The 15,004-nt window shown below is 40.9% G+C and overlaps 2 protein-coding genes across 3 annotated transcripts in view; both read right to left on the bottom strand.

Moving 5' to 3' along the window:
- Positions 1-274: 274 nt before the first annotated feature.
- S1PR1 (sphingosine-1-phosphate receptor 1) lies at positions 275-4,553 on the bottom strand. Its single transcript, XM_074832642.1, has 2 exons — positions 4,298-4,553; positions 275-3,087 (listed from the first exon to the last, which is right to left on the bottom strand). The coding sequence occupies exon 2, from the start codon at positions 2,953-2,955 to the stop codon at positions 1,816-1,818; it is 1,140 nt and encodes a 379-aa protein (XP_074688743.1). The 5' UTR covers positions 2,956-3,087; positions 4,298-4,553; the 3' UTR covers positions 275-1,815.
- A 3,133-nt stretch (positions 4,554-7,686) lies between these two features.
- The window catches only part of LOC141926591 (putative oxidoreductase ZK1290.5), a 51,975-nt gene continuing 44,657 nt past the window's right edge, over positions 7,687-15,004 (bottom strand). For both annotated transcript variants that reach the window (XM_074832639.1, XM_074832640.1), the window contains 2 exons: positions 13,335-13,436; positions 7,687-7,976 (listed from right to left, as the gene is read on the bottom strand). In XM_074832639.1, the coding sequence (XP_074688740.1) occupies positions 13,341-13,436 (96 nt within the window). In that variant the 3' untranslated portion in view covers positions 7,687-7,976; positions 13,335-13,340. The remainder of the gene's footprint in view (positions 7,977-13,334; positions 13,437-15,004) is intronic.

The raw sequence follows: 15,004 nt of genomic DNA, 5'->3' as shown, positions 1-15,004 counted from the left end.
CTTCATTAGCTGTTGGAGAATTGCTACTGCAGAGATTCTTCTAATGGCATTTCATCAATACAGCATGTGCTGATGAAAAATTATATTCTAGTGTTCATTTTGTATTTTACATGATCCTGTAAGTGGCATTATGCATTTTACGTCCCCACAGAATTGGCTTAATCCCGGCATGTACTGAAATCAAGTAATTCTTTCACTGACTTCATCAACAAGAAGCCACACCTGGCATAAAACCCCACAGTAGCACAAAACTACTAGTAATCTGATAACGGAATCTTTAAAAAAATCAGTTTATTAATGTTTAGAAGTCAATAAAGCTATGTGCAAATTGAACAATAGAAGTCAGAAACATTTTAAATACTATTTTTTAAACCAGAAAAAAAACCAAAACAGTTTAATTGCACTGAAAATTTTACTACAAAGGCAATAAATTTTCTTTACAAAATACCACTTCTAGGAATTGCCAATAACTGTAAATCAGTCAATTGCTCTCAGCTATCCCAGATATACCACTTTTGTTATAGTAATACTCTAGGTGCATGAAGACTCCTGCTTCTTATTAACTTATTTACATTGTACACATTCAACCCCATTAGCACAGGTTAGAAAAATAGAGGAGTAAAAATGATGCTGTAAAACAAATACATTCAATTTAATGACAGGTACTTCTTCCATGAACTGATAAAATACAGACATCTTTGCTGAAATTATAAACATTAATAAAATGTGCCAAAATGTATTGCATTTTGTTATGGAAGTGCATTTACCTATAGTCATTTCACTTCAACTTTCCTTTGATATTTCTGAAACTCAAGGTACTCTTTTCAGATTTTTCAGCTGATCTTTACCTTTGGAAAGACTATGAACCTGACACTGAAATGCCCCTTCAGTTTTTAATTCTTCTTAGGCAAAAATCCTGCTGTTGTCAATAGCATCTTATATTATTAGATTTACTCTCAGTCATCTTAAAGAGAAATGACCTTTAGTTCTACCTTGCATTTGTCATGATAATGCAGTTTATTTAATGCTATAGAATAACAAGGCAATCAATGTACGGGGCCAAATGCTTCTCTGAGCTACTCCATAAAATATGACCCAGTCAATGGAATTGTACACGTGAAAGTGACTGCAGAGTCTGGCTCATGGTCTTCAAATGTAATATGGACCAACAGCAAAAATTCACAGCTATGATCTTGCTAAGTAAAACCCCAACAGCTTTGGACTCTGCAAATAAAACCTTATAACTTAACTAAAAACTCTCAAAAGTGATGCCAAATTATGGTTGTTATGTGGTCTAAGTTATGTTTGTGTGATCTCTTTCCTCATTATGTGCTAAACAAACACTTCTGACCAACTATACCAGAGCCACCACTAAATTCAGTACAGAAAGATCTTTGTGTCAGTGGTTTGCTGCAAGTAAAGGAGAAATAACTTCACATTCTTCTCACATGGAAAAAAAAAAAAAAGATTCATTCTCCCTCTCCCTCCTCCCCCTCTCTCTTTCTCTCACACACACCAGGCATCATTTCACCAAGGCATCAGTCTTTCAGAGTTACTAAGGAGACTTCAGGATATGAATGCGCCTGACAATCCTGAGCTGCCTCAGTGCAAAGACAAAACATGCTCCAGGGAAAAAGATTTTCAAGCCAGAACAGTCTGTCCCGTTTCTTGAACTCCAGCCTTGCAAGTGCACCGTTTGCCTCATTAGAACTAATGCTACTTGCTCACTTAGCCCAACGCTGCTGTAGTGAGCGGGAGGCGCCTCAGCTCCCCAATTTCAGAGGAAGGGTCTGAAATACACCCCCATGGTTACTCCTAAGAAGATGAGGTCACGTTGCCCGAAGACATGATGGTTTCAGGACGGTCACCTTCCTCCTTCTGTGGGTGGGAGGAGTTGTCAGACTTACTCCGGCTGAACTCCATCCCTCCAATGATCGGCCTCTTGAATTTGGTCCCAGAATCTGCTGGGGGACATTTGCAGCAGCACAGAATCTTGATGAAAGCCCTCCGCATCTCTTTGTTTGTCAAGGTGTAGATGATAGGGTTCGTGGCTGAATTGAGCACGGCCAGTACTAAGAAATACTCTGCTTTGTAGAGGATTGGGCAGGTCTTCACTTTACACCCCACATCCAGCAAAAGCAGGATGAACAAGGGAGCCCAGCAGGCGATGAAGGCACTCAGGACTATGATCACTGTCTTGAGCAAGGCTAGGGACTTTTCTGAGCTCCTAGTAGCTTTGGTAATGTTTTTCCGAAATGTCAGCCTGCGGCTCCTAGTCCTCACCATGGAGTAGATCCTGCAATAGAGGACGACAATAGATAGCAAAAGGCCAGTGAAAACGGTGGTGCAAAAGAGAATATAGTGCTTGTGGTAGAGAGGCAGCACGGTGGAGCAGTTGGACAAGAGGCTGATGCAGTTCCAGCCCATGATCGGGAGTCCCCCGAGTATCACAGAGATAACCCAGCAAGCGCTGATCAGCAAGAAGGAGCGGAAGCTGTTGCTGCCATTGTGCAGTTTCATCTTCAGCATGGTGATGTATCTTTCAATGGCAATGGCCAACAAGCTGAACACAGAAGCTGACAAGGCAACAAACATGCTGCCTTCTCTTACAAACCACTGGGAGGGGGTGAGGCTATAGGTTTTGTGTCCAGATAGCAGGAGGTTGGCAGTGTAAGCCACACCAGCCAGCAAGTCTGAAAGAGCCAGGTTCCCAATGAAATAGTACATGGGTCTGTGAAACTTCTTGGTTTTCCAGATGGTGAGCAAGACAAAAATGTTCTCTAAGATTATAAAGCAGCAAATGATGATAAAAACCACCGATGTCATTTTTATTCCACTGTCCGCATTCTCATTTAGCTTCCCCGTGTAATTATAATGCTCTTTGATGACATAGTTGACATCAGTGTTGGCGAGGTTGCTGACGACCTTCAGCGGGGCGGTGGTGCCGGAGCTCATGGTGCCCAGCTGGGCGCCGCTTCCTCAGCGGCCACCGGACGGTGACGCCGAGCGCAAAGCCGGCAGCTGCCCCGCAGCTCCTTGGCCCCGCAGCCTGCCGGGCGCTGCTGCACAGTCTCAGAAACCACAGCCCTGCGAACAAGAGGCACAAAGCCCAGAGTTAACAGAAGGAAGGCAAAACAATGTCACAAACGATAAACGGTTTAAGATAGTCTGCTAGTTTAACTGCATGTCGGAGTCACAAATGTATTCACACTGGCATCGATTTCATGCAGCTGCTAAAATACATTCAAAATAGGCATATTCAATAGGTAAACCTAGTAAGACAAAAAAAGTTCTGTCATGCAGAGCTGAACAGGTAAATTGGAGTCGGCAAGGGCTGCATTACTGCACTTCTTCTGATGAAAAAGATCTCAAAGCTCCCCAGCAGTAAGTTCTAGTGTACCTTTTTCTTCAGCAGGAAACACACCTTGTAATACAACAGCAGAGATTTAGAAAGGGAAAGGGCTTGATTTGATATAACTACAAATACGTGAAAGCCTGCACAGAAATTACTTGACGGGAGACCTGTATTCTCCTCCATTAATAATGCCTGAATGTGCTGTGGAAGGGGGCAGTTATGCAATTTACTGATGCCATCTCGAACAGTGGTGAATTCACTGATGTATATATAAGCAAGAGATCATCTCAAAGCTGTAAACAGGAAAGGGGTGCCCTTGCTAAATAAAAGTAAGAACATCTTTACAAAATCTGGAGCAGTAAAAAGTTTAGAAAATGAAGAAAAATATATAAATAAGCCGGATAGCAAACCCATTCCGTAGGTCTGAAACAAAGAATAGCAAAAAAAATACCTTGCTTTTGAATGATTAGCATCGCAAGCTGTTGAAGTGGACACGATTAAGGAATACAGATATAGGGGGAACTCCCTTTACATATAAACATGTTCTAGGGGACAATTGTAGAGAATTAAAGATTTCAAATCATGCAAGGAAAGATGAACACAGAGAGCTGTTAAATTACAGCTTAAACGGGGCAAAGCAGGAGGTGCGAGGCCAGCGGGCACGGCACCCCGCGCTCGGCCCCGGTCCCGCACCGCTCCCGGTCCCCGTCCCGTCCCGCACCGCCGCCGCGGCCCGGCGCGGGGCACGGCAGGGCCCGGCCAGCCCCCGGCCAGCCCCCTCGGCCGTTTTGTTTCGGGAGCGCGGGGGCCGCGCCGAGAGGCGAGCCGCGGCGCTGGTACTTCGCGCCGGCCGCAGGCTCCGCAGGGGCGGCCCCGCGGTGCGGTGCGCGGGGCGGAGCGGGGGTGTGGGGCGCTGCGCGGCCGCGGCTCCCCGAGCCTTACCTCGCTCAAGCGCGGCGCGGAGCCCACATCGGTCCTGCGCATCTTGCGTGCCCGCGGAGCAACTCCAGCGGCCGGGCCGGGGGCTCGGTGGTTTTAATGTTTCTGCAGCTGCTGTTCTCCACCCCGTTTCCGATTCTTCCCTCTAACTCCTCCCTGCCTGCGGCCGCGGGGCGGCTCGTGCGAGGGACCTGCACGCCCCGTCCGGGCCGGCAGCCCGCAGCGCCCCGCCGCCCGCCGGGGCATCCTCGCCTGGCCCCGCCGCCCCGCCCCGCCCCGCCCGCCGGCGAGGGAGCAGCCGCGGGCGCTGCCGTCCCGGGGCTTTTATGGACCCCGCAGGGCTGTGGGAGAACGAGGGGCCGCAGCGGAAAGCCCGGGAAGGCGGGAGGCGGGGAGGGGGCTGCAGCCGGGCCGGGCCCCTCTCCTGCCGCTCGGAGCAGGCGCCGCAGGGCTGAGGGCAGAGGATCAGCCCCTGCGCCACCTCCGGCCTCACTCTTCGGGGACCGGGTCAGGGGTGGTGGAGACGGCCCCGGGAGGGGCTGTTCCCCTCTCCCCCGAGCCGAGGTGCGTGGCTGCGGCAGCAATGGGGCAGGGGCCCGTCCCCCTGCCAGGGGCCCGCAGGCTCCTGCGGCGCGGGGACCGCACCGGCCCCGGCGGGCAAGGCCGGGGACAAGCAGCGCGCCGGGAGAGCGGGAGTCCTGCCTGGCGAACGCGACCCTGGGCGGCTGTTTCCACAAGCAAAGAACGTCTTTGACTGTTCAGAGGATGCTGTAGGTCACCTACATCTTCGAAAATGAGAAGAAAAGTCTTAAATTCATTCTTTAAAACAAAATTGGCCATGACAACTACTTGCAGCAGTAGCACTGCTATTGCATAGACACCGAGAAGTGAGTTTACGTTTTATAATTCATTCTCCTAACTTTTAAGAAAAACCCCACCTCTGTGTATGTAGAGGGCTAACTCTGTTGTGAAGCTACTGTTGCGCTTACTGCAGAAATTTTCGTCTTCCTTCCTCACTGTTCTATTCAACTCCACTTCAAATTGAAACACAAAAGCATATCCAGAGCACAGTGTGTAAGGTCTATGAGGTGTTTTAGTTCATAGCAGCAGCAGTTATTATGGGGAAGCAGCTTTCTTCTGAAAGACAAGAGTAACTCTCTACCCTAAGGAAGAGTCCCTCTTATTTATGCTAATAGTCATGGTTCAATTGCTCCACGCCTCTCCCAGAATGACTCAGATAAATTACACTGGCAAACAGACATTTACTCTTCCACCACAAAGCTAGAAACTTGAAAAGATGTTTTGCATCCTGAGAGCCTGGAGGAAAATACAGCCGTTAAATTACAACTGTCAGAAAAGGCATGTAAGATAAATCATGCTTGAGGTTGACATATGCATCCCCTACAACTGCCTGACATACCCTAGATATTTCAAGCTTTCCCCCTTATTTAGCTAATTTATAGAAAATACGAAATATAGAAGTGCATTCATTAGGCATTTTCCTCTAGGAAATAATTCTCGCATAACTTTAAGCAAGAGGAACATATTAAAGGAACATGTTTTAATTAAGGGATAGAATGACTCAGGGTTTCAGCAGTCAGAGGTACAGGCTTTCATGTTTAGGTTATTGGTTAACCCACTGGGAGGGCTCCAACTCAGATGTGACATCCAACAAATTATTTGTCACAGGCTGTGTAAAATACCTGGGCAATTTCAGTTCCATTGCAAATACCTGGGTATTTGTATCACAAAAAGCATCATTCAAATTAGATGACCCCACACATTTATAGCCCTCTTGAGATCTCAGCAGAGAGGAGACTGAAATACAGCTTCAGTCTTCCCAGGCAAATGAAGCCTGATCAGCCGGATTTGTGCTGAAGGCTGTCTAAAACCTCAGAGATGATAGGTTAACGTGGCTCAGCTGCACAGGTTGTAGCCTGCTTACAAGGGCTGAAACACAAACAGAGGTAAATTCAGGTTGGTCCAGCCAACTCTGCCAGAAGTATGCTGGTAAGTGTTTAGTGAGGTGATTTACGCCAGGGTTATGCTCCAACCCCACCAACAGAACAAGAACGCTTTTCTTAGTACCTCCCCAACTGCCAGGTCCATCCAGTGTTAAGGAAGCTTGTACTTTATGAGATACATTACACAAATCGAGGGTGTATATATATAGCTCCTTTGAGAACTTGACTCTGGAATTGCCTACAGTGAGACTAAGGAGAAAGGAAGACACAATGTTATTCATGCACCATTTCAGAAGCAGCCAGAACGCAGGCCTCAGTCAGTGCCAGCCAGAGGGCTGTGCACACCAGGACACCAAACTGATACCTTACGAGCTGCTTGACCTAGGTAAACTGGTTAAAAAAAATGTTTCTGCAACACGTCCACAAGCATAGAGGCAGACACTTTTCTTCACAGGGATCCTGAATCTGTATATGATATTTTTTAGGATGAGCAGAAACTGATATTTTAGGGTCTGGCATCAAAAAAATAAAAAAAAAATAAATTCTGCCTGTGACAACCAAAGCTCCTGTAGAACTCCCTATCAGAACTTAGTGTGGTGGGGATTTCAGAAACCTGGCTAGTCACAGGGCAATTTCCTTGCAGGAAAATGCTTTGATCTTGTCAGAAAAGAAGGTGCGAGCTGGGGTATTCCCAAAGCCTGCATACTAATAGATTGGTGGCTTCTGACATCACCACAAGACCTTACTGTCTTAGTGCTAGCACTGCTGAACAACTCACGATTGCACCCGAGGAGCGCCTGAACACTATCCATCTTGAAAAGATACAGAAAACCCCTGCAAGACAGATTAGCGAAAAGTTTTTCTCCAATACATTATTCTTCTGCACTTTGAAAAAAACCTTTCTCTGTATAAGCCAAAAGTACTTCCATTCATCCTGACACAACTTAGGCAACAAACCAGAGCTATTCCTCCCTGATGTACTAGGTCAAGATGAGATCCTTGAAAGAGTACCAACAGGTTTGCTCACCAAGAAAATACCAGGAGTGGCCTGCAGAATCCCCCAAAGTTCTCATGACTGGAAGAAATGGAAAAAAATGGTGTAAAAAGTCAGACTCAGATTTCTGCTGCAATCCACAAATATTCCATATTTTGAATAATTTTTCAAGATTTACATGCATTGTAGCATGCTCTTATCTCTGCCTTTAAGTAACTAATACTTTCCAAAATCTGTAAGGGAAAAAACAAACTAATCTGTTGCAATGGGTTAAAAATGACACCTTAAATGAAGTCCATGCGGGCAGAAGAAACTTAATTATAACATTGTGAGATAGCTCAACCCATACTGTGAGAATATGCCAGAAAGTTCTGAGAAAGCAGAGAAATTGCTGAAAGTAAGCATTTCTGTACCTGTAAGAAAGCAACAAAGAGTAAACTAAATTGTTTTATTATTTTGTTAACAGTAAATAAAAACCATTGATACTGATTTTTTATTATTGATTGATATTCGTTAGGTACTGAGTACCTAAGAGAACAATTTAGATTTATTGTTCAGTTTAAAATAATTAATGTTTCAGTTGCATCACTTTTGCAGTATAGAACACAATCTGGTTTTAAATTATCCTTTCCACAGTGGATAGGTTAGTTGAATTAATTTTCTGTTGATATTCATAGTGTTCAAAAACTCTGTATCTTCCTTCCCTCAGATTCAAATCAAAAACCTGGTTTGGAGAAAAAAAAAAAAAAACCATGATGAGAACATTGCAGAGACTAAAGCACACATTTATTTAGTATTAGCATTCTATAATTTAGGTGGTCTAGTTTTATTTTAAGTTCTTGATATTGATTAATTAATATTAATTAAATGGCCTTTTTTGTTTTAAAAGGCTATTGTAAAAAAAGGTTGCTATATTCATTTTTGTGAGAGTTTGTACTTTATTTTTAGATCACTAAGTTGAACGTAACAGTAGGAAAAGCTTAAGTCCAAGTGGAAAGAATTGAAGTAGTTGAGAAAGTGACATGCAATAGTTTTACTGGATAGCATTGCACCCAAAACCACAACACACTTTAATATATCTAATCATGATATATGTTTTTGTATATGTATTAAAATATAGCAGAAGTTCTACAGTAATGAAACTGTATAACGCAGCATTAGAAAACTTTTTGAAGGTTATTTTGTTCTATTCCAGTGATACGGATCAGTCACCTGAAGTCCTGCTGTATGTTTTTTTCTAGGGTAAACTAAAGACATTAATGGACATGATAACCGATCTTAACACACTATTCTAAAGAAATAGAAGTCTTAGATGGAAAATCAACAATTATTTGGTAGATTACAGATAATACTTGTCCGTAATACTAGGGGGGGAAGCAGTAAAATAACAATTTCCTGAAAAAAAATCCAAACTAAACCACCTGTGATAATTCTTCAGATTAATCAACGGTACTTATATTTGGTTTATAAGGCATTCATGATAATCATGTAAAACAAAAAAATCTCACAAACCATGTGATATAAAATAGCTGGTTGCTGTTTCTTTAATATAGAGTCCATTAAATATGTCTTTTTCAACATCAGGAAAGTGAATTTATACCACAGTATATGTATGACCTTGACAGCTATGCTTTGGATTAATCTTCCACCACCTTTATATTGCACCCAAAGCAAGTGATTTACTGTAAATTCATCTTGGCAACATTATATTTATGGATATTCAATGGGATGAATCCAGGTCATGAAGAACCACTAAGAAAGAATGAATTCATAGAAAAAAGAAAAACAAAACAGAACAAAACAACCAAACAATCTCTGCTCTCCTTGTTACCAGGAAACCATGAAAGTAGTTGTACACTCTTCCTCCAAATTTTACAGCCAAGTTATGAACTTAGCACTAGTTCATTATACTGGAATTTGTCCCCATTTTCAAAAACATGGGGTTAATGTCAGTTTTCCTGTCAGAACAGTTCAGCACTGCTATTCTAAGAAGAAAATCAGCTGGTGTTAACCACAGTGTAAAAAGAAGGGTTAATATTATGCAATCTGATTGGCTTAGTGGATTTGTAAGCTTACTAGTGTTACAGTTTCTTTATTACACATGCTAGTCAGAAAAATAATGTCTTCAAAGTTATGTTGGGGGTCAGGTGCAGTAGAAACACTTCTGCATCCTGATTAAAAAAAAAAATTCCTAAAGTACACACTTCCAGGGAACGTTCATGGGTTACAAAACCATTCCCATTATTTCCCAATTAAATATTCTTAGGTGCCTTCATCTCCAGTAAAATAAACGATGAAATTCAGAAACTGGCAAGAAAAAGGAGAGCGCCACTCAAGAGTCAGACAGGAAGCTACCTGGCTGCACAGAAAATAGCCTCACCCTTTCCACTGACTTTCAGTTTATTTTTTTCCTTTCCTTATTAATTTCAAGAGAGTTCCCTTCTATTAGGAGGGATTTAATATGTTTTATAATAATAATTAATATTTAATATTAATAACTTTAAATAATGGTTTATCTCAAGTAGAAAGGAGTGCCCCAATCAGTCACTACCATAAATGACCTACATAATATAGATTAAAAAGTGCCTTCAATTTTCAGGTGTACTCCCTGTTCCTACTGGCAAGATGATGGGTTACACCGATAAAATGGATGCATTGCTGTATCTTAAAAATAGTCATTGTAGAACGGTGAAAAAGTTTTCTCTCTAGAGAAACGTTGTCTTACAGAAATATGGACAAGAGGAGGAATTTCAGCTCTGGGGAATAATATGCATATAATTCCAAGAATTCATTTGGGGGATGAATTCTGAGTTTAAAAAAAATAAATAAATAAAAAAAATAATCTTAAAACATGAGCACCTCCAGGCTCACTGACCAAAGAAAAAAATTTAAAAATGGAGTTAAACTTCCTGATCTTGTATGTTCAACACTTTTATATCCTTTTGGTCTTCTAAGTTCTGCTTCTATTACAGAACATCACTCCTCACTGCTACCCCTAAATCTCACTCCTGTTCACTTTTTAAATTCTTATTTGTTGCCTTATTTCTTTATACTGTGATCAAAGTTGTCGATACTTCAGAAATGTTCATTTAGATGAGGTGATGTGGACTTATTTTTCAGCAGCCTTTGCTTAAAAAGAAAACTATCTACTGCACCTGTAATGTCAATTTGGTTGTAGAGGAGCATAAAATGTGAATCCACTGAGTCTATTTTTCCCTCTGCAACCTGATCAAAAGTAAAAGAGAATTTGCTCAATGACTCAAAATTAAGTAACATACTATAAAATTTGTGAATGCCACATTCAAAGGAAGAGGGTCCAGTGATATATCCCAAGTACACAGGAGATAACCGGGTTCCAGTCTCTTTAGGCAATTACAGCTTCTAGCAGAAAACCGTGGCTATTAGTGATGGCACAGTGTGCAAAACTGCACACCGCACCTGGGAGAAAGGTAGCATGAGTTAGCTGAGTCCTGGCACTTAAAAAGCTTATATCGCCTCAAATTACACTCAACTTTGTACATAATTAAACTCTTCTGTAGTTCTAAAGCCACTACCTGCTAGCAAAGATTAAAAAAAAAAAAAACAAAAACAAAACAACAACAAACCAAAACCAAAACAAACACCAAAAACCCAGAAAAAAGTCCTGAACCAATAATTAGAAGTCTGAAGGTAGTTAGGAAAGTATCAGAATAAAACTGTAACTTGCCACAACTGCTCCTTAAGAAGAATGCTTTTTAGTAATACTATTTCTATCTGTTTATTCCTTTCATTACTCATTGTACTGCTTCAATATTATGATCTACATCAGAGAAAATGGTGGCTTGACTTCCTAGCAAAAGCAGATGCAGGCACAAAAAACATTGTAAAATCTCCTTGACAGTGGAAATGATGAAATATATCAATGAATTAGTAAGCCGTCCTCACTGTAGCCTAAAGTCATCTATGTGGGGGATTAACAAGAAAATCTGGTTTAGTTCTGTTTAGCTCAGAACAGGGAGGTAATCAGTCAGAAATAAGTGCAGAAAAAACAGAGTTGCTCAGACCAACATGGAACTTCTAGCCACATAGCTAGCCCTAACTGATACTGTCCTGGTAATACTGAAGCTAGAATTTGCTAGCATAGATAAAGATTTGGTTCACTTTGTATGCATCAATTTGTGTTGGAAATAGTATGTTGATGTGGTGTCTGTTTCTTTAGAGAGAACTAGAGGTAAAATTCCAACTTCTCTTTTGTAGTTTCTGAGAAAGACTTCACTGCCAAAAAAGCCACAAGGAATGAATACTAGGCACATGGTTCACTTCTAGTCCTCGTTCTATGAATTCAGATACACTGTGAAGCAAGGAGTCCCTCCACAGCACAGTAACAGGTTTTTTTTCATATTGATAAGGTACTGTTCTATAAAGTGACTTTTAAAAAGCAGGATTAGCTGATGAGCACTGGTATTTTTACTGGTTTATTTCTGGGAAATCTTTCCAATTTTCACTTAGTCATTGCCATCATTTTCTGCAAAAGCTAAAAAAAGCCAAGAAATTACCTTAATCCTATAAAAAAGCCTTATTTTTGTGGAACTGCTGAACCCCTCATCACAACAGCTAAACCAGGTACATAGCTGTTCTTAGACACACTTTAAGTGGCACTCCCAGATACTGAAGCACCCCAAACCACACACCACACTTGAAACTCTCGAAAATAACTTTACTGTGGCGATTGCGTACCTTTTTTGGAACCCTACACTGTACAGGCATTAGTGAGCATAGTATTTCATAAAATATCTTGTATTTTAAAATAATAAATAATACATTAATGATTCCAGAGGCAAATCTAGACAAATTTTCGCAGAAATATTTACCAGGAAAAAACAGCCAATTATTCTGAGGAGCTGTTATCAGAAAGTTTGTCTGTATTTTAGTCAAGCTGTATAGAAGCCCTACTCTGAGGACAAACAATGCAGGCTAGAATATAAGATTGCTGTAAGTCACTTCTTGATAAAAACTAAGGAGCTTTGTTTCACGATATGACTAAAGTAGAACAGCACTGGGAAAAGTGCCTCAGGAAGTCCACACACAATATAAATCATAGTCAGATTTTCCATACCTTTCTAGACACAGGAACTCCTAAAATACCAAACCAATGTGACTAGAAGTGGAATACTCAGTCGATAAAAGACTCTGCAGACTTATTTCTCAAAACAGATCTGTAAACTACATATATATCTAGCTAGCTCTTCATGCACATACATATTTTATAAGAAAATCTGAGGAACAGTATAGTCTTAATGAGATTTCCTGAAGAAGTCCAAAATGAAAGCTAAACTAATTCTTACTAAAAGCTACACAAAACTCACCAGAATTTCCAGTAAGAGAAAAAGATCAGTAATAACAAAGATGCCTCTTTGGCTCTTAGAGCTTGCTGCTCAACTCTTAGCCATGCAGATAGTTCATCTGTATGTGGACTTCTCTGGAAAGATTTCTACTTTGTTATAACTACAGGCTAGTAAGTAATATGCATAGAACTCTCTGGGTCAATGCCATTATTATGCAATAATATGCATAAAACTTTTTTTGGTGATGCTCAGATATTGCTTATTACGGTGAGATTGTATTTTTGATGGAGATTTGCAGTATATTGTACAATATAAATACTGTAATAATAATAAAAAACATACTTTTTTCACGCAGCTTTTTCTTCTTCATACATTGCGTCCCTCTAACAAAGTACTTGAAAAATTATTTCATACTTAACATCTGTGTTGTGCACTAGTAGGTAGTATTTTTTCTTACATTTTTAAAGAACGGATATCTCGTCATGCTGTTTCATTAAATGGCCTGATACAGGGTCAATGGTGTAAACAGGAGGCTTTGTATGGGCTTCAATGAACTACGGATCAGGATTTGAGACAGAAATGTAAGACCTCTGTACAGAAGTGCTACCACCAGAAATATAACTCTTTTGTCCATTATCAGCATTAAAGATTTCAAATCAGTTATCATTAATCCTGCAATAATATTCTTACTGTAACCTTCCCTGAATTTAAATTCATGGTGTGACTCACTGATCACTGACAAAGGAAAAAGCTCAAACCTTCGTTCACACAATAAGGCTTGGGTCCCAGGAAACATGTCTCCCATCATGCATTCCATTCAGAATTTCAACATCGTCTTCTGCTATTGTAAAATCAAACACCTGTGGGAATGCATATATAGTTAACAGAGAGAATCAGGAGAGTTTCCGTTATTAAAACTAGCCAACATTCCTTTAAATGTGAGGCAGAATTTTTCTATATTTTTTCTTCTAATAATTCTTCTTATATTTTGTCACAGACAAATATTCTGTTAAACTGACAGGCTTCACCGGGTCCTTTGCTCCTTTTGTGACTCATTTTTATTTGTGGACTCTGTTTTGTAGCACTCTGGCCTCAGGCAAGGGTCCAAGACAAAGGTAGTATCAAAGCTGTTTTTGACAACACTCTGTATGGTCACCGCCAGAGGTATATGAATACCCTGACAGCAATTCCTCTGGAAACCTGAGCTCAGTATTTCACTTCTATCCCAATGTTCAGTTTTGAGTGTTACAGTTCTTTTCCTCAGAACTTCAGTCAAAGAGAATTATTAGAACCTATCAGGACATTCACAAAGCTAGCAAATCAAAGGCTATATCTATCTTTTCTATGTGTACTTAGACAAAACACTCATGGATCAGCTAATACAGAAACAGATATAGTGCTATAGCACCTTAGTACTAACTCGAACTTGAAAGCAGCCACCTCTCTTCAGGCATAGGTTCTTACAGCCACCAACTTCTGTTGTGAGGCCTGCAACATGAATGACGGTGTCAGTGTTTTCTTAGCAGGTGTCTTATTCAGACATTATCACTTCAGAACTGAAGTTGCTTTAAGTTGGTCTGTTGTCTTTGTGAGAGCTCCTCCATACTCAGTAAAAAGATCCTGTGGAGCCTGAACTGCTGCCAAATGAGCAACTCCCATCCTGCATTATCCAGCAATTACTGTCTGCTGAAATGACCCTTGTAGTCAAACCTCAGTGCTCAAGTTTTTTAAACCTAAACCAGGGACCAGTCACAGAACTAGAAATACTACATGTTATATTATATTATATACTGAGGGCTTAATGAGGTCCATGCTTTTACCAAGTTGACTAGAGGTGGTAGGGACTCAGGCCAACAGACTGGCACAGGGGAAAGAAAAAAAGAAAATAAAGGGAGATGCAATAACATTTGATAAATGTGCCAGTTCTCCCCTCTTCCTCTCCATTTTAAGTGTTCTAAGTTTTGCTGCAATGCATTCCCTCAGTTGTACAAAATTGTTAGGGCCATAAACTCTGTAAAAAAATAGAATTAATCTGGATTTAAAATATTATTAGGGAAAATAAAATAGAATAAGGAAGGATTTTTAACCTGGTTTTGTTCTCTGATCTAGTTCACAATACAGTACCACAAACAGCTGTGCTTGTACCACAGAAGGCAGTGGGCATGTCAGAACAAAAATTCAAGGCAGGAGCTATATAAAGAGGCATGGAGCTATATAAAGAGGCATAGCCACCAGGAGAAATCCTCATTACATGTACATTGATTTACACCTACACACACACACACACACACACAGAGTGATTTAACTAACAGACAGACGTTTCCTATCTTCTTTCAAAGTTTCTTCCTGATTTGCCAAACAGTTCATAACCCCTATGATATTTTTGGATGTAACAATAAGGCTGTTGTGGTTTCCCCTCCCCTCCCCC

This window comes from Strix aluco, chromosome 8 (assembly GCF_031877795.1).
Source record: "Strix aluco isolate bStrAlu1 chromosome 8, bStrAlu1.hap1, whole genome shotgun sequence".
Taxonomy (NCBI): Eukaryota; Metazoa; Chordata; class Aves; order Strigiformes; family Strigidae; genus Strix; species Strix aluco.
The sequence above is the reverse complement of the archived record's forward strand: the minus strand, read 5'-3'. Positions and strand labels throughout refer to the sequence as shown.

Excerpts from the sequence above, each read along its gene's own strand:
- S1PR1 (XM_074832642.1), bottom strand. The coding sequence starts at position 2,955 with ATGAGCTCCGGCACCACCGCCCCGCTGAAGGTCGTCAGCAACCTCGCC.